The sequence below is a fragment of the Antechinus flavipes genome, chromosome 4, assembly GCF_016432865.1.
Source record: "Antechinus flavipes isolate AdamAnt ecotype Samford, QLD, Australia chromosome 4, AdamAnt_v2, whole genome shotgun sequence".
Classification (NCBI taxonomy): Eukaryota; Metazoa; Chordata; class Mammalia; order Dasyuromorphia; family Dasyuridae; genus Antechinus; species Antechinus flavipes.
The window spans coordinates 368,328,093-368,347,387 of record NC_067401.1 but is presented as its reverse complement, the minus strand read 5'-3'; the positions used below and the strand labels follow the sequence as shown (position 1 = coordinate 368,347,387).

Here is a 19,295-nt window from a genome sequence, read left to right as displayed (position 1 = left end):
GAGAGAGGGAGATCTGATAGCTGTCATCAGGTTTTAGAAGTGTAGTGTCCTGTAATGGAAATATCAAACTATTCTGTTTGACTCCAGAGGGAGAAATCAGGAGTTGTGATTAGAAGTTACATGAAGGAATAATTAACATTAATGTATGGAAAATTCCTCAACCACTAGAGCTATTAAAAAGTTCATGAATTACCTCAAGAGATAGTATATTCTATCTACATTTTTGGCTGATGTCAGGATTGTTAAAGACAGTCTGGGAAACTTAATCTTATCTGGAACATGTAATTCTATGACTATCCCACTAATGTGAGATTAGGACTAGTCCTGTTGCTAAATTTTTTTTGATTAGTTTTTTTTTTTTGTTTGTTTGTTTTTGTGAGGCAATTGGAGTTAAGTGATTTGCCCAGGGTCACACAGCTAGTAAGTTTTAAGTATCTGAAGCTGGATTTGAACTCATTCTCCTGATTTCAGGTGCTCTATTCACTGTACCATCTAGCTGCCCCTCTCTTATTTCATTCATATAGAAGTTCAGAGAAGATAAAATACCCTCTATCAAGGCAGTCTTCCCTCACATTCTGAAACTTTCTCTGCAGCCTTTGGTTGCTTAGAATACTGAGGGGTTATTGAGATTATCATACAGCCAGGAGGCTAGATTTGGGCTCAAATTTCTTACTCTGTGACTACTTGTCTATTAATTAGTCTATGCTGCCTCTTATTGGGAATATAAATATCTTAATTGTTTGGAGAAACTGGTTATGTATTAACAGCTAGTATACATTTTGTTTAATGATACTGTAGAATGGAGAAGACCATTTAGTTGATAGATTGAGCCTGGGAGTCCCTGAGGTGCAGTAGGTGATTGGGTGTCTACACTGAGTTCAAAATGGTTGGCTTCCATGATGACGATGAGAGGTGGATACCGTATTGACTAAGAAATGGATGAACCATTCCCAGTTGGAGTACATCAAAGTTTCTAAAGCTTCTTATCATCAGTACTTCCAGTTGGGAAAATTAGAAGACTCAAGTCAGGAAGACAAAGTCTTGAACTTGAAGAAAAAGTATAACATACTGAACATAAGAATTATATTTTAACTAAGTTAAAAATAAGTTAAAGATGAATTGTACATGGTGTAAACAAAGTTAGGAACTTGGTTCAAATCCCAGTTTCACTTTAATCTCGCTGAGCCTCAATTTCCTCATTTATACAACGGGGATGATAATAATTACCTAAACTCATGTGTGGAAAATGCTACATAAATATAATATTATTAAGTTTTTACCAGAAAGAAGGGAAATATAACTGTTACTTGCTTTTCCTGTATTTTATTCCCTAGAATCAGGATGCTTATTTTTTTTTTAATTTTGTTTTTTATTAGAGCTTTTTATATACAAAACATATGCGTGGGTAATTTTTCAACAACAACCCTTGCAAAACCTTCTGTTCCAGCTTTTCCCCTCTTTCCCTCCATCCCCTCCCCCTAGATGGCAGGTAGTCCCATACATGTTAAGTATGTTAAAGTATATGTTAAATACAACATATGGGTACATATTTATACAGTTATCTTGTTGCATAGGAAAGATCAGTTATAGAAAGAAGGTAAAAATAACCTGAGAAGAGAAAAAACAAAAATGATGCTTAAATTTTGGTGTAGTTTTGTCAAACTTCAGAGAAGAATCTTATCTATTCCTTTTCCCCCTTTTAGTCAGAGTTGTCTCTGAAATGGTGAATGAATGATTCCCTGCCTATCAGGACAATTCTCATATTTTATCTAATAAAGTTATTTCCTTCTAAAGCAGCCTTTATCCCAAGGCATTTGTGCTAAAGAACTATATGGAGATATTTTCTTTACTCTCTGATGGTTCTGAGTGATATGAAAAGGATATACTTAAATGAAATTTCCTTTTCAACTTATATGCACAGGGAAAATCAGATTTCCAAAGTCTCAAGGTCATATCTCCTTTTAGGCTTAGTGATATAGACTACAGGAGCATTTTATACCTTTCAGAATTGAAGAGCTTTCTGTGTTTGGACATTTACATTTAAAATCCCAAAATGTTGAATACTACTCCCTCTAAATATGCTCTCACACACCAGTTTTACTTACTGGAATTTAGCAGTTATCTCTTGTAAGAATGCCAAGAAACAAAAGTTAGTGCTATTAAGTGTTTTCTTCCCTTTCTTGCATTGTAAAACTTTAAAAAAAAATGTTAAAAAACTTTGTTTTTTAAAAATATTTAATTTTTTCATGTTTGATATAATATTGTATAATATTAAAGGGAACATTTTGAATTCACCTTAATTAAGCTACAAGAATTTTGCTTTGCTTGATGTAATGAAGAAAGAGAATTTAAAATGAAGTAGCATCATTGTGTTCATTTGTAAATAACATATTGCAGCCAACTGTTTCTTAATTGCCCAGACTGTTGATAAATAATCCAGTCCTGCTGCTCTCCACAGACAATTTGCTTTCGATCAGACCAGGCAATTCAAATAACACTAATTATAGTGAAACCCTTTTATAGTGAATTCTTGTTTTCCGTGAGGGAGCACCCCGGTATAAGAATTAGAGCATTCCCCTTCTGATTATTTCCAGACACCTAAGACACATACTATCCATTTAATTTGTTAAGTGAGCAGAAACTGAATGAATAAAAATTTATAAAGTTGTATATAGCAATGAAAAGGATATGCACAAGAGTTTAACTACTTATGTCTTACTTTTTATGATACAGTTGTGGATTATGTTAATTTAATATCTGTAATTAGAAGGTAGAACAGATGTTGAGACTTAGTTTAAAGATATGTGGCCATTAGAAAAACTTATGTTACTAAATGAATATTCACCATGCCAATGATTTTTTACACTAGTAGAAATATTTGACTTTACTAGAAAGAAACTAGGACTTTAGGAAGTGTTCTATATCAGGGGATTCACTATAACATGATATCACTGTATTTATGATTTTATGGTGTTAAAATGAATATTAAATGAAACAAAATTCCCAAGGATTACTCAGGAGGCAGCTAAGTACATAACATTTTGTACAGATGGTTGGAAGGCACAATTTTGCTCCATCACTGCATCTGTATCCTTGAACGATTTCGACTGAAGACAGCATTTCTTTGAATTTTTCATTAAACCAGACGTCTTGAAATATGAATTCCTTTTATGTTTCTGTGAGTTTTGGCTAAAAGAACCCCAGTGAATAAATCATACAATACTACATGTCACCAGCACTTGTGAATATTTCTGCTTTGTTATTCTATTCTCAGTAGAGCACCATTGATTATCAAACTCAGCGGAGAGCATTTTATGATCATATATCTCCATTAGCTCCTAGTTTGACTACCATAGATTTTTCTGGTTAAGCCTGCATTATGTATTAGGAAGCCTATCTTTTCAATACAAAGTTTGATTTTATTCTCTCTAAGCCTAGAACTCTTATTATGTATTATGTATAAAGATTCTTATCTTTTATATGTAAAAATAAGAGCACTGTCTTTGTGTAACTGAAATGTATGCCATCTTTTTTTCTTGATTCACAGACAGCATATTTGACTATGAAGATGAATTTCTACAATGAAATGGCTGTCAGGGTAAATATTTCTTCACTTGTTAAACAAATGAAAAGTCAATTGTGCTCTGAATTTGCTTTTAATAAAATGAGCAAACCAGAATAATATAAACTTGATTGATATGCTGATGGTAAGGAGATGAAATATCATATAGTTAAAAAGTTAAAAGTTAGACTAAATAATCTGAGCATTGTTAACAATTATGGCTAGATATAAATGTATGTGTATTAATATGTTGTATTTTTAAGATGTAGTAAGAGAAATATCCTAAATATGAGAAATAAAGCTGCTCTTAATAGGAGAAATGGAAGGTCATGTAGGTTCCAAATTTTACCCAATTTATAAGTCCCCTTCAAAACATTCTTGTCAAAGATCATTCAGCTTGGTTATTTCTAGTGGAAAAAACCACATCATTCCATCAGGCAACCTCCTTCCCTTTTTTAGACAGTTCTAATTGCCTATTTGTTCCTTTTAATACTGAACCTAATCTAACATCCTATACTTTAGGTCACACAGAATAAAAATTATCCCTTTCTCACATTATAACTCTTCACATATTTGAAAATAGCTAACTTTTCCCATGTCTTTTATTCTCTAGGTTAGATATTTCTAGTTCCTTCAATTATTCTATATGTGGCAGAATTTTAAGTCCTTTCATTATCCTGGTCAGCCTCCCCTGATCATGCTACAATTATTTAATGTACTTCATAAAATGTGAGGTACTAAATGCAATAATCCAGAAGTTATTAAACCAGAACTACTGTACAGTGGGCCAACTTTTTCTTGCATCAATCACTAATAAACTATTCTTATGGTATGGAGGTGACCCTATTTTCTTGAAGGCTATGTCAATAGACTACAAGCTCTGCTGTTTCCTACCAAGTTAGAAAGTCTGGATATGGGTCCTACAACAACACTTCATGTATTGTGTCTGAGTAACAGTCTAAGTTCAAGTAGTGTCATTACAAGTTTGACAGAATAATGTTGAAGTTTGACTATAGCAGCCCAAAAAGACCAATTTGAAAGTACTGAAAAGTTGTTCTTTGATGTACTATATCCACACAGCTAAACTCAAAGATTAGAAATATTGTTGGTCTGGAAATTTCATGCTTCCTTTTTTTCATAAATACTTCACACTATTAAATGAAACTGTTGGTTCATTGACTTGACTCTACAAAATAATTATTCAGGAATTATCTAGCCAAGTCTCTTAAAATAAATTCTGATTTAGTTTGTATAGCTTGGTTTATGCCATTGCTTTTTTGAAGCTACATACAAAATTTTATTTACATTTATCCCCATGACATTCTGTCTTATTAGATTTAGTCTATTTATTGTTCCAGCCAGGTGAGATCTTTTTTTAATTCTATTTCAGTCATTTGATATATTAGTTGCCAGTCCCAAATTTGTGTCTTTAGGAAATTTAATAATTATATTAACTGTATTTTCATGCAAGTCTGACATACTGAAAAGGACACAACCAAAAAATAGCGTGATACTGAACAAGTAACTTAACCTTTATATGCTTCAGTTTCCTCAACTGCATAAAGGAGATAATAATAGCATCTATCTTGCTAGATTGTTGTGAGGATCAAATGAGATATTTGTAAAAAGTATGTAGCACAATGCCTGGTACCTAATAAGTGTTTAACAAATGCTCATTTCATCCATCCATCTATTTTCCTTTGAATCTTTCCCATGACAACCAAATAGGAAAAATATGTAATGGGGAAAAAAAAACTAGAACCTTAGGTAAGTAGCAAGGAATTAAAATTAAACTGTAAATAATCTTACTACCTATTTTTCAAAACTATCTTTGGAGTTGGACACAGCAGGCGGGATATTAGGACAGTGTCTGAACCAGCGTAAGATGTCCTGGGTTTCTTGACATTGACATGAAAAAAAAATTATGGAAACCTTGGTCCCTTTGCTGTAATCATTGAAATATAGACTATACCAGAGAAATCTTGGGTCCAGAAAAAATTGTTTCTCAAAAACTAGAGCTTCAGGGTGCTTAGATAATTTTTGTTCACCTCCCAATGTTTCTTCCTATTATTGCTCCTGTCCTGATTTTCTCTGAAAATTATTTTCCTGTGAAAGTTCTTCACAAATCCTTTGAAGTTTCTGATGTTGTCTTAATACATAGAATCATTGGATGGTAGTTACAGAGCTGGAAGGGGCCTTAGAAATCATGTGGTTCAGAGCCCTCAATTTACAGTTGAGGAAACTGAAGCCCAGAGAGATAGATTGACTTACTCAAAATGCCACAATTCAAAAGTAAGAGGCCTGGGATTCAAACCTATGTTCCCTTATTCTTTGTGATGCATTATTTTCTGATCTAAATTAATAAGAAACAAACATAAAAGTAATTTGACTTAATCAATGATAGGTTAGCTGCAATAATTGTCTCAAATGCTGGAGCCAAGATGATAAGCCAAGATGAGTAAACAGTAAACAGTGAATCACTCCCATGTTCCCTTCCCAACAATCATAAAATAGCACCTCCTCAAGTGAGATCCCGAAGCAGCAGAACCAGCATGGAGACAGGTTAAAACAACCTTTAAGCCCAGAAAAATTGAAGGATCATCAAGAGGAGTCCCTATCACACTGGTAAAGCAGTCCAAGACAAGAAGCTCTCAAGTGAGTCACCAGCAAGTCCCACCTATAAAATGGACATAAATTTATAGTGTCTATATATATTTATACTATCTACCAGAAGCAAGACACAAGAAAAAGTAACCTGGATTTAGAATCAGCAAATTTGGATTCAAATCTCAGAGGATCTGCCTAATACTTGTAGATTTTGGCTAGTCATTTAACCTCTTTGATCTTCACTTTCCTCTTCTGAAAAATGAGAAAAATGGACTATATAATTTTTAATATTTTTTTAACACCAAACCTTATATTCCTCTGATAATTTGGACACCTCTGGGGTCCAAATTGAACCAAAAAAATAAAAATGCAATATATAAAAAAAGAGTGTATCATTGAATTGAACTTACTTAAAACTAATGTAGCCTTATTATACCAAATATTAAATATTTAATCCTGATATTTTTGCATAGCTTCATGAATTTTAAGGTTGAAAGAGGACTTACAGATCACATAGTATTATTCTCTATGAATTTGTAAATGAATAAACTGAAGTTCAGACACTACTTGCTTTCTTATAATTTAGAAAGAATGGATAATTAAATGCCCAAAGGGCTATCAAAATGTGCATACCCTTTGATTCAGCAATGGGCCTATATCCCAAACAGATCATAAAAAAAGGAAAAGGAACTACATGTTCAAAAATTTTTATAGCAGCCACTTTTGTAGGAAACTGAGTGCCTACCTATCAGTTGGAGAATAGCTGAATAAGTTATGATATATGAATGTTACAAAATATTGTTATTCTATAAAAAATGATCAACACTATGATTTCAGAAAGGTCTGAAGAGACTTAGATGAACTGATGGAGTAGAACCAAGAGAACATTGCACACAGCAACAACAAGATTATACGATGATTAATTCTGATGGATGTGATTCTTTTCAATAGCGAGGTGATTTAGGCCAATTTTAATGGCATTATGATGGAGAGAGCTATCCGCACCCAGAGAGAGGACTGTGGGGACTGAGTGTGGATCACAATGTAGTATTTTCAATTTTTTTTTGTTGTATGCTTGCATTTTGTTTTCTCATTTTTTCCCCTTTAGATCTGATTTTTCTTGTGCAGCATGCTAATTGTGGAAATATGTATAGAAGAATTGCACATATTTAACATATACTGGATTACTTGCCATCTAAGGGAAGGGGATGGAAGGAAGGGAGGGAGGAAAAAAAATCAGGAACACAAATTTTTGCAAGCATGAATGTTGAAAACTATGTTTATGTTTTGAAAATAAAAAGTATTAAGTTTAAAAATGGATAATAACTCTTAAACATGTTGGCTAGGAAAGACTGAATTGGTGTCTGCCTTTAGTTACATTTCTTTGTAGAAAGCAGAGTAAGTAAAAATCACGACACTGATCATTGAGCATTTTTTTTAAAGACATCACTCTGGACTTAACAAAGTTGAAGAAATTTCTAAGAAGAGGTAGCATCTATATACAGAAGAATTATATAAGAAAGATCTTAAGATCACTTCTAACCAAGATGGTGCAGTTACTGCTCTAAAGCCAGACATCCTGGAGAATGAAGTCAAGTGGAAGCAATGACAACAGTAAGATTAGTGGAAGTGATGAAATTCCAATTGAGTTATTTAAAAACTGAAAATATCATGCTGTTAAAGTGTTGCAGTCATTTTGCCAGCAAATTTGGAAAACTCACCAGTGGCCACTGGATTGTAAAAGATGTTGACCATCTCATCCTAAAGAATGGCAGTGCCAAAGAGTATTCAAATTACTGAACAAATACACTCATTTCACACACACACACTTTTGTGCTTAAGATTCTGCAAGCTAGGCTTCAGCAATATGTGAACTGAGAATTACTTGAAAAATAGTCTGGTTTTAGAAGAGACAGAGAAATTAGAGACCAAATTGCCAACATTCTCTGGAATGGAATAAAGCAAGGGAGTTTCAGGAAAAAAAATCTGCTTCTGCTTCACCAACTGTGCTAAATCCTTTGACTGTGTAGATCACAACTTAAAGAACATCTTACTTGTCTTCTGAAGAACCTGTATCAGGACCAAGAAATGATGATTAGAAATGAACATTGAACAATGATTGGTTTAAAATTATAAAAGAAGTATAAAAGAGCTATATATTATCATATTTTAAATTTAACTTATATGTAGAGTTCATCATTAAAAATGCAAGACTGAAGACTTCAAAAATCTGGAATTAAGGTTTCTGAGAGAAATTATCAACCACTTCAGCTATAAAGATGATAATGTTCTGTTGGCAGAAAGTGAAGGAAGAGGAAATAAGAAGCCTCTAATGAAAGAGAAGAGTATAAAAAGCTAGGTTGAAGTTTAACATAAAAAACAAAAGATACCTACAAATAGACCCTTCTACTTCCAGGGCAAATGGGAGGAGGAAAAATGAAAACAGTGGCAGATTTCATATTCTTGGGCACAAAGATCACTACAGACAATTACTAGAACTATGAAATTCTTGTTTTCTCCTTGGAAGGAAAGCTATGGAATCTGGATACCATATTGAATAACAGAAACATCCCCTACCCAACAAAGTTTATGTAATCAAAGCTGTTTTTTTTTTTTTTTCCCCAGTAGCAACATATGGTTGTGGATTGTAAAGAAAGCTAAGTGCTACACAATATATCCTTTTGAATTGTGGTGCTTAAGAAGACTTTTGAGAGTCTCTTGGACAAAAGTATCAAATCAGTCAATACTTAAAGAAATTTATTAATTTCTTTCACTGGAAGGTCAAAATACTGAAGCTACAAGCTAAAGCTGAAATACATCATATGATGAGAAGATGGGACTCATTGGAAAAGACCCTGATGTTGGGTGAAAATGAAAGCAAAAGGAAAAGGGAATGGCAGAGGATAAGATAAATATATAGTATGATGGAAACAATGAACATGAACTTGGACAGACTTCAAGAATTAGTGGAAGAAAGAAGGTGTAGCATGCTATGGCCCATGGGTTTACAAGAAACTGTATGTGACTGAATGATGACAAAAACAAAGGCTTCATTAAAGAGGATTTAGAAATTAGTTTTTTATCTTCCTTCTCTTTCTCCTCTCCTACAACCACCAGTCAAAGAAGAATTTTGAAGGAGGAAAAGAAGTCTCAAAGTAATGGATAGTGCAGCAATTTCAAGAAAGGAGAAGGGAGGAAAGAGGATGAGAGAGGGGAAGAGAAGAGAAAGAGATTTTAACCGTACTTCTAAATCTACTTTTTGATCCTTTGTTGTTGGTTTTGACCTTTTACCTGTTGTTTTAAATTTTAGTTGTTATTGCTAAAGAGTAATTTTCTACTTTGATAATTTTAATATTGGAGGGATACTGCTTCTTTTGCTTTTAGTTGAGTTATTATGAATTTTCATAAACAAAACTAAATTTCATAAACATAATTTTGTTTAATAAACAAAACTAAATTCAGTGAGGAAGTAATCTTTCTATAAGCAGATGGCTTTTGGTCTATCAGATTTTGCCATTTGTTTTAGTGCTTAAAATAAACATTATTTATAAGACCACTTACATTTTGATGTTACTTAATGAGGAATATGCATCATTGATTTGACTAGCTTAAGAGGTCATTTAGAACTTGCCCGTTAACAAGCTGTAATCTGCTGAGCACACAATGACTTTGTTTAAAATTATCTATTCAGTGCTGATCAATGATAATAATTGTTTTGTACCAATCACTTTTGAAAGTTGCTAATTACTTTGAAGGGCATGCACACCAGTCATTTTTTGGAAGTACTAACTCACCTTGGAATCAAAAGGAAATAACATTGTTAAAATTTGCACTGTCTGGTAGAAGTAAAATTTACATTCAAGTGTTGGCACAATACTTGAATATCAGTGGTACAAGAACTTGTATTAAAAGTTCAAGAAAGCATATCTTCTTAAAAGAAGTTGTAAAGATAGTACTGTAGAAATTCTGTCATAAGGAAGTTCCCTATTACAATATGACATCAGGTTGAATCTTGTTAAATATATTAGGTCTTCTAAAACACAACAAATAATAGTGTTGATTGTCTACATGAATGACTCCTCAAGAAAAGATGCTACCTTACTATCAAGTCTTTATTTCCTTTATTTCCTATGTGAAATAGAATTATAATACAAAAGTACAAAATATTATACACACAGTTTTTTTGGGCCTTAAATCATTAGAGATAAACAGGAAAACTTTAGGCTAAGTTTTGAAGTTTTCATTTTTTTTTCCTAATGTATCTTTTGTCTCCTTTTTCTACACATTTATACCCTGTATCAGCTACCTAGACTTTAAATTTGTATGCCCCTCCTCCTCTTTTCCTCCTGCAGCCTCCCTTTACTTGTCCCAAATAACAAAACAAAGATCTTTTTTCACTAGAATTTAAAACAACAGGTAAAAGGTCAAAACCAACAACAAAGGATCAAAAGGTAGATTTAGAAGTATGGTTAAAATCTCTTTCTCTTCCCTTCCCCCACTTCTCTCCCCCTCCCCTCTCTCATCCTCTTTCCTCCCCGACTTTCTTTCTTGCAATTACTGCACTATCTATTACTTTGAGACTTCTTTTCCTCCTTCAAAATTCTTTGACTGATGGTTGTAGGAGAGGAGAAAGAGAAGGAAGATAGAAAACTAATTTCTAAATCCTCTTTAGTGAAACCTTTGTTTTTATCGTCATTCAGTCATATACACTTTCTTGTAAATCACAGATTGCCTAATTGCTCTTTAATGGTGGAAGAAGGGGGATTTCAATAGAGTGTTCCTCCTCTAGGTTTCCCTTGCTAGTCTACTCAAGTGTTACATTGCAGAAGCACCTTCAAAGAATTCTCTTTTAAAATTTATTTTTGTTTTTTGTAGGTTTTATTGATTTTTTTAAAAAGAAAACAATTTCAGCAAAATCATCCAGTACATTGAAAAAAATATGATATGCAATGTTCTATACCAATGGATTTGCCATCTCTATAAAGGAATGGGAAGGAGGTGTCTTCTCATATTTCTTATTTGGAACAAAGTTTGCTCTCAAAATGTGGAGAGAAGACAGGGAGTTATATGGGGGTCAAGCTAAACTGACAATGAATAAAATTCCAAGAGAAGTAAATTATGTTTTTGAAATCTTTGCAGATCACACTCTGATTGAGAGGAATTAGAACTAGAAACAACCAAATCATATATTTTGGAACAGGAAAGTCACCATCAAATTGGTGCCAAGGTTGTTATTAGGATTTTGCACTGAGAACAAGCTTGGCTCTTTTTTTGATATCTTTGGGGTATAGGCCCAGTAGTGGTATTATTGGATCAAAATATGCATGATTTAGTGTCTGGGAGTATAGTGTCTTTGCAGAATGGCAGTAACAATTCACAGTATATGAATATGACGTTTCCCACAACCCCTCCCAAATTTGTCATTTTCCTTTTTTTTGTCAACTTTGCCAATATGATGAATCTAAAATACAGACTTTTAATTGCTTTAATTTGTTTTTTTAATTATTAGTTATTTGGGAAACTGATGTGGCTATTGATAGTTGGGATTTCTTTCTTTGTAAACCATTCATATCTTTCAGCCATTTATCAATTGAGAAATGACCCATTTCTTATAAATGTTAATAAGTTCTCTACATATTCTGGACAAAAAAGGTCTTCTTTTAAAACTTGCTACAAAGATTCATGCCCCCCAATAACTAATCTCTCCTAATCTTTATTGAATTAGTTCTGTCACTGGAGTAGCTAGGTAGTACAATGGATAGAGAACCTGGCCTGGAATCAGAAAAACCTTAATTAAAACGTATCTTTTCTCAGATTGGGCAAGTCACTTTGCCCCTATTTGCCTCAGTTTCTTAATTTTCAAAATGGGGATAATATCTCCCAGTATTATTGTGAAATATCATAATAATTGTAAAGTGTTTAGCAAAGTGCCTGACACATAGTTTTCTTCTTCCTCCTCTTTCTCCTTTTTCCTCATTCTTTCTATTCATGAGTAATTTAGGAATTTAGATTACTATGAAACTGTTAATGGAAAAAAATATTTTAATGCCTGATAACGTACAATAATTGCTTTTTATCCACCCATTAAAAAAATAAACCTACCAATTAAAACATTGGTCAAATTAATGTACTACTTTATATATGAATTCATGATTATATTGAAAATAAATTCAAATTCATATTTATTTTATTTTGATTCAGCATAATATAAATCTGTGAATGCTGTTTTCCCCCATGATATTAAATGTATTAAAATATATATTTTTATATAAACAGATTCAGAAGAGGTGGCGAGGATATAAGATCCGGAAGTACTGCTTTAATTATTATTACTTGAAGGAATATCTGAGAGCTATTTCTGACACCAATCAAGCAATCAGGTGATGACCACAAAAGTAAAGTAGTGAAATCCTTATCTAAAAAAATTGGTAATAGTAAATTCAATTTAGGGGCAGCAAGATGATGTAATAGATACAACACAGTCTGGAATTTAAATCTGGTCTTAAACATTTACTAGCTATGTGACCCTGGGCAAATCATTTTAAACATGTGCCTGAATTCCTCACTTGTAAAATGAATTGGAGAAGGAAATGGCAAACTGCTCCAGTATCTTTGCCAAGAAAAACTAAAATAGGGTCACAAAGAGTTTGACACAACTGAAATGACAACAACAAAAATTTCAATCTTTCCTGCTTAGTTTTTTAGCTATTAAACTATATAGAAATTTCAGAAATACTAAATGTGATCTATTTTGCTTTTGAATAATTGTCCAATGAAAATTTAAAAATGATTTGTTTTATCTGATTATATCATCAGCCTGACAATGAAATTAACATTAACATCATTAGTATGTCAATAACCTATAATCTAATGCTAACTTATAAAATGTATTGTTTTTAAAAGAATTTGGTTGTTAGGTATTAGGTGTATTTTAAAAATTAATTAATTAAAAATCAGTCCAGTTTTTGTACTGTTGCATTGAAAATGTGTGTATGTATTTGTGTGTATAAATTTGGAACTGTGATTGAGGAAAATTCCTCTACTAATTCAAATAATCAACTACATTACAATTTATAGTCTTTGAGAGTTGCCTAGGGCAGTGAAAATTTATGTGACTTATCCATAATCGCACAATCTATATAGGATTGACATGATTTAACCCAGGGCTGCCTTTACATTTATATAGACTCATGCATATAGGGAGTGTTTGCAAATATTTACTTCTAATACACATAACACTAGAGGTTCTTTGAAAAATAAGGAATCTAGTTACTCCTACCCTCTACCTCTTTTAGGTAAAAAAAGGAGGGGAACTTGTTTTCTTGGAATAGTCCTCTGTAGTGCTATATATTCAATTGAGTCATTCTTCAAATGAATTCAAATTTTAAATTTCTATTTGGGAGAATAATATTGCTTACTTATAAAACTAAACTCTGGCAGAATCTTAGTGTGAATCATTTAGGTAATTAAACCCTTATGCACATTCTGACCTCAAGTAATAGTATACCTACAGATAAAGGAAACAAATTGGTTTTTAAAAAGAGTATTGGGCTTACAAACCATTAGGAGTAGGATGATAGCAAAAATGACTCTTAAAGGGCTCACCATAAACACTGAGAGGGTGAAGGAGGTGGGGAGAAGACAAGAGACATCTGTCAACTATTTGGCTTCATGGCCAAGGAAGGAATAAAAAGGAAGAATGAATAAATTCACCAAGACTCAGTAGCAGGGTAAAAGATGTGTTGTTTTTCAGTCATGTGCAATTCTTCATGATCCTACCTGGGGTATCCTCAGCAAAAACACTGGAGTGCTTTGCCATATCCTTCTTCAACACATTTTGCAATTGAGGAATCCAATTACATATTTAATGTATGGTTATATAGCTAGTAAATGTCACATTTGAACTTAGTTCTCCTCATTCTAGGTCCAATACTCCAGCTACCGTAACAGCTAGCTGTTCCTAGTAAGGAAAGTTCATTTAGACAAATAGCAAATTCTGTCTATACAGATTAAATAGATCAGAAACAGAAAAGACTCCACTTCTTGTGATTCAATTTGATCTTCTCAGAGTAGCAACACCCTTCCTTGGGATCAGCTTTCTCCTTCTCACCCAGATCTACCATCCCAGTCTTCCTTATGATGTATGGCTCCTGCCTCTTACAGTGTTTTAATGTCTTCTGCTAGATGGGAAAAATCACCCTTCTTGACAGTTTTCCTACCAATATAAGTAACACATATTTTTCCTGGATCTGTGATTTCCCTGATAAAGAGAACTACCTTTATTCATGCATGTTGGCAACTCCTCTTTAACTTACACCCATAATTTTTCTGGGACGTTGAAAAGTTAAATGAGCAGTCCATAATTCATGGACACAGCTATGGAGTATTAGAGACAAGAATTTTTCTAGGTCTGCCTAAGCGGACCCTCTGGTTTCTAAACCATTTTGGATTACACACATAAATATGCATACATGCATATACTCATATTATATGTATAAACATACATGGATTGTATAACTGGAATTTTACAGAAGCCCAGGGTACTTTGTGTGCTGCTGCATTTGTGGAAGGACAGCTGACTCCTATTTCAAGGAGGGTATACTGACACAATATTGTATTGACCTGTATACAGGAAGGATGAAGTTGGATTGAATCTTATGAAAGACAGACAATGACTTGACATACTCTTGGGGAAGAAAAGACTTTGGAAGCTACAGACATATAAGAGAAGCTGCCTACCCAATATATTCCTGATTCCCTATTTGCCTTGTGAATTAACTTTGGATAGTTTCTTGTGGGATAAAACTTTGGGTTTCTCTATTTTGGCCCCTCTTTAGCTGAGATTTTTTTTCATGGTCACATCTAAACATCATCTTTACTCATATTTATTATTTTACTTTTTAGTATATTCTAATTTGTACCCTTTTCTCTGGTTTCTGTTTTCATGGATAAATGAGTTTACTCCTTATTTGTTATAGTCATTTCTCTAACTAGCAGAAGGAAATTAAGAAAATAAATTTAATCTAAGGGCTAGCAATCAGGCATACTGGTTTTTGTTCAGAACTAGATTTGTACCCCTAAACTAGCAATATTTAGAGGAGACAGATATGTTTCTAGTGTGGTACTCCTCTTAGAGATAGACTGGGGGTCCTTTTTCTGCTCTCTTCAAGTCTTCTTTGTAGAGGGCAGGACAGATTTTAGAATGAGATATCTCTCTGTGTGTGGGCATGTGTGTGTATATCGTTTAATACTCTTGAATATAGACTGGAGTTCAGTTCATGACAGGTGAGTCTGTCTCCCATATGGGGAATTTAGTAACTAAGCTATGAAAATGATCTCATGTTAATTGGGGGATTAGAAATAAAATCTCTAACTCTTCTTTTTTAGTCCAGTGAATTTTTAATGCAACCAATTCTTTAAATTTTAGTTGGTATTTATTTATATGGCTATGAAGGGGAAAGGAAAGGGAACACATATGAATATTAAATGCACTATGTGTCATGCACAGTATCAAGCACTCATTAGAGATGTGAATTCAAACTTGGCTGCAAATGACTTGCAATTCAATATAATTCAGTATAAGGAAAATTCAGAATAGTTAAGATATTGACACAGTTATCATTTTTATCTTACAAAATCCCTAAAAGAACCAATTTTACTCCCCACAGATAACTAATACTAAACACAGTCCAATTTATTGTGAATTTTTACAAGTGAATCTCACTTAGATCACTAGTTTTAATATTATTAATATTTGGAGATTTCAGTGGACTACAAGGTTAATATGAATTTACAAGGTAATGATTACTGAAAAGTCATTTAATTTTAGGCTACATTAAAAAAGAGACTTTGTGGTTATAATAAAGAAGTTGAGAGGTTCCACTGTATCTGTTCTAGTTATAGCACAACTAGAAAATTGTCTTAAGCCCTGAGTATAATGTTTTCATAAAACACTGATAACTTGGAGATCCTCTTTTATGCACCCCTAGGAAGGTGAAGAGCCTGAGATCATTCCATACAAGTATCATTTAAAGAACTTGATGTTTAGCTGACAGAAGAATAGAAGTAAAGGAAGATACTGTAGTTTCCTTTACACATTTGAAGCACTGTAATAATAGAAAAGGAATTATACTTTGTTCTGTATGGCACCAGAAAATAGAATTAGGATCAGTGGATGAAAATTGATGATAAATCTGAATTTGGTAAAAGAGAAAAAAAAATTCCAATTAGAACTATCAAAAGGTAGAATTCTCTGGCTTTGAAAGTATTCAATTTCTCCTCATCTTAAATCTTTGGGCAAAAATTGAATGACTGACTCTTTAGCTCAAGATGATTCTAGAGGGTCTTTGAGGACCGTTCAAAGTCTGAGATTTTTTGTCCCTATGGATTAGTTTCTGAATAATCAAAAGGTCTTTATTATAATGATTGTTGTTTAAAGCAAATAGTACTACATTTAGGACAATCTTATAGTGAGAATGCTCCACTGCATTTTGCTGACTTGTGTAGCTACCAAAAAGAGAATATTTTAGTTGCTATTAATTTAATAGGCTAGTACTTTTAATTTATATGTACTGAAAATTCAGTTTAATTATACAAATTAGATTATTAGAATTATTCCTTTAGCTAAGAACTTAAGTATTTTCCTCCTAATTCATAAATTCAAATAACATGAAGATAGCTTTTCATGTCTGTTTTTATCATCTTGGGTTATAACTTGTTCAGTATGTAATACTTTCTTCAAGGTACCATGTTAAGGTGTTGTATTTTCAAGTTTCTTTTCTCATACTTATCCAGTATGGTTATTTTATGTCTTGTTTGTGTTCTAATGGTTACCTCTAATCCAAGATTCTATGTTAGACTTTCTTCTCTCTCTCCCACCTACATTTTGTCATTTGATTACACATATGTTCCTATTGGTTAAATTGATATCACTATGCAGAAGAATTCCAGATCTATATTCAATCCTTGTCTTTCTCCTGCGTTTCAGATCCACTAACTTCCTATTAAACATTTCAAACTTGATGTCACTTAAAGCATCTCAAAAACAACATGCCTATAATGGAAATGATTTTTCCTCTCAAACCTTTCCTATTTCCAAACTTCTATTACTGCTGAGAGTACCTAGTCACCCAGGTGACTTCAGTGACATCCTCATTTCCTCCTTCTTACTATACAGCAAATCCATTTCCAGATATTGTTATTTCTAACTTTATAACATCTCTCATATATGTCATCTTCTCTCCATACACACAAGTTACCACTATTATTCATGGTCTCAACCTCTTGCTTGGATTATTGTCATTACTTTTCTAAGTAACATTTCTCATCTAACCAGAGTCCTTTGCCCCCAATTTTTCTACCCTCCAGTTTATACTCCACTTTACTGCCAAGGTGATTTTTCTCTTCTTAAACATTTTTGCATTTATTTTAAATTCAAGTATAAAATTAAAAAATTGTCAGGTACATAGCAGAACATGAGAGGGTTCAATATATAGCTATAAATTTCCATTAAAAAAAACCCTATATAATAAATACTACATGTTTTCAAAGATGTCAAGGTTTTCTTCCTTGTAGGTTTTCTTCTGTTCTCTGCTGTTTACTTTTTACTTTATTTTTTTTCTCTTCTTTCCTCTTCCCCTACAATTAATTTCATGTGTGTGTATATGTATATAATACACACATACACATACATAGAAATCTATAAACATATATATATACATTCACATATATGTAAGACTATATTTCGCTTATTTTTATTTCTCATCTGTTTCTTTGAAGTTAGATAGCCTCTTCTTTCATAAGTAATAAGTCTTTCCATTTTTTCCCCTAAATCAATCAACTCATGATTTCCTATACCACAGCAATTTTCCAAACCAATAAGTTTCTATCTCTTCATTCTACCTTAACTGCATAGGTTTTATTTATACAATAAAATTTTAATTTAAAATAACTGAAAATTTTTTTTTATGCTTCAACAATGTTCTTACTTATAATTTAAAGTCTGATACTGCTGAATTAACTTCCATTATATCCTTTTCCACTCTTCGGTTTTTTGAAGTTTCTAATCTTGTTATTCTTCAGGATGAACTTTGTTATTATTTTTTTTAACTTGGTAAGGTAATTTTTAAGTAATTTAATTGGGATGTCATATAAATAGATTAGTTTAATAGTCATTCTTATTCAAAAATTATTTTGACTCATTAAAAATAAATGTTATTTGTTATTTAGATCTAACTTTATTTATATAAAAATGTTTTAATGTTTATATTTGTATAGTTCCTGTATCTGTTTTGGCAGGTTTGCTCTCAGGTATTTTATACCGTCTAGTGATCTAAAACAATACTGAATAATATGACGGTGTAGTTTTTGCATTTTTCTCTTTGGATTAAATCTATTTTAACTTTAATTTTCTCTGAAATAATGACTGCTGTCCTTGATTTTTCACATACATTCTACTCCTGACCTTTATTTTATGTTTATGTGTATCGCTTTATTTTTATAGTATTTCCTGAAAACAACCTATTGCTAACTTCAAATTTTTTAATCTGCTTTCAGTTTCCATTTTATGGATAAATTCATCCAATTTACATCCTAAACTAGAATTGCTTGTATATTTTCCTCTTTCCTAATTTTCCTCACTATTATGCTTACACTATTCCTATCCCTCCTCATTCCTCTGCTTTACTTTTACTTGCTGCTTTACCCATCTTTTCCTTAATTATCCATCCCTCCAAGAAGCCTTCCATTATCCTCTCTTTCCACCCTATTCCCTTGCCCTTTTTTTCTTTCTGAATTTAGAAGAATTTTATACCTCAAGATAGATACATAGATACATATAAATAATTAGAAAATATATCTTTTTCTGTTTAACCCAATCCTGATTAGAGTAAGATTTAAGTACCATCAGTTCTCCATCTATTGACTTATTCTTGTATCAGTGTTTTCCTTTTTCATCTCATTTGTATGAGATAATTACTCTTCTTTTATCTCTCCCTAAAGTTTTATTTTTGTATTTTGGGAAATCACCCATCATACTCAGTTCAGCCCAAGCCTTTCTTCCAAACTTCTCAAATAACTGTCATAAAAAAGATAATATATTCATATATAGGAAGTAAATGATTTGTCC

General features: G+C 32.5%; 2 protein-coding genes across 5 annotated transcripts in view; one reads left to right on the top strand and one right to left on the bottom strand.

The window, feature by feature from the left end:
• The window catches only part of SPATA17 (spermatogenesis associated 17), a 275,330-nt gene that overhangs the window by 83,899 nt on the left and 172,136 nt on the right, over positions 1–19,295 (top strand). Inside the window, exons 4-5 of the mRNA XM_051998293.1 lie at positions 3,548–3,598; positions 12,446–12,549. Coding sequence (XP_051854253.1) covers positions 3,548–3,598; positions 12,446–12,549 — 155 coding nt within the window. The remainder of the gene's footprint in view (positions 1–3,547; positions 3,599–12,445; positions 12,550–19,295) is intronic.
• Positions 1–19,295, bottom strand: part of GPATCH2 (G-patch domain containing 2) — a 452,239-nt gene that overhangs the window by 383,537 nt on the left and 49,407 nt on the right. The gene's annotated exons all lie outside the window — the stretch shown is intronic.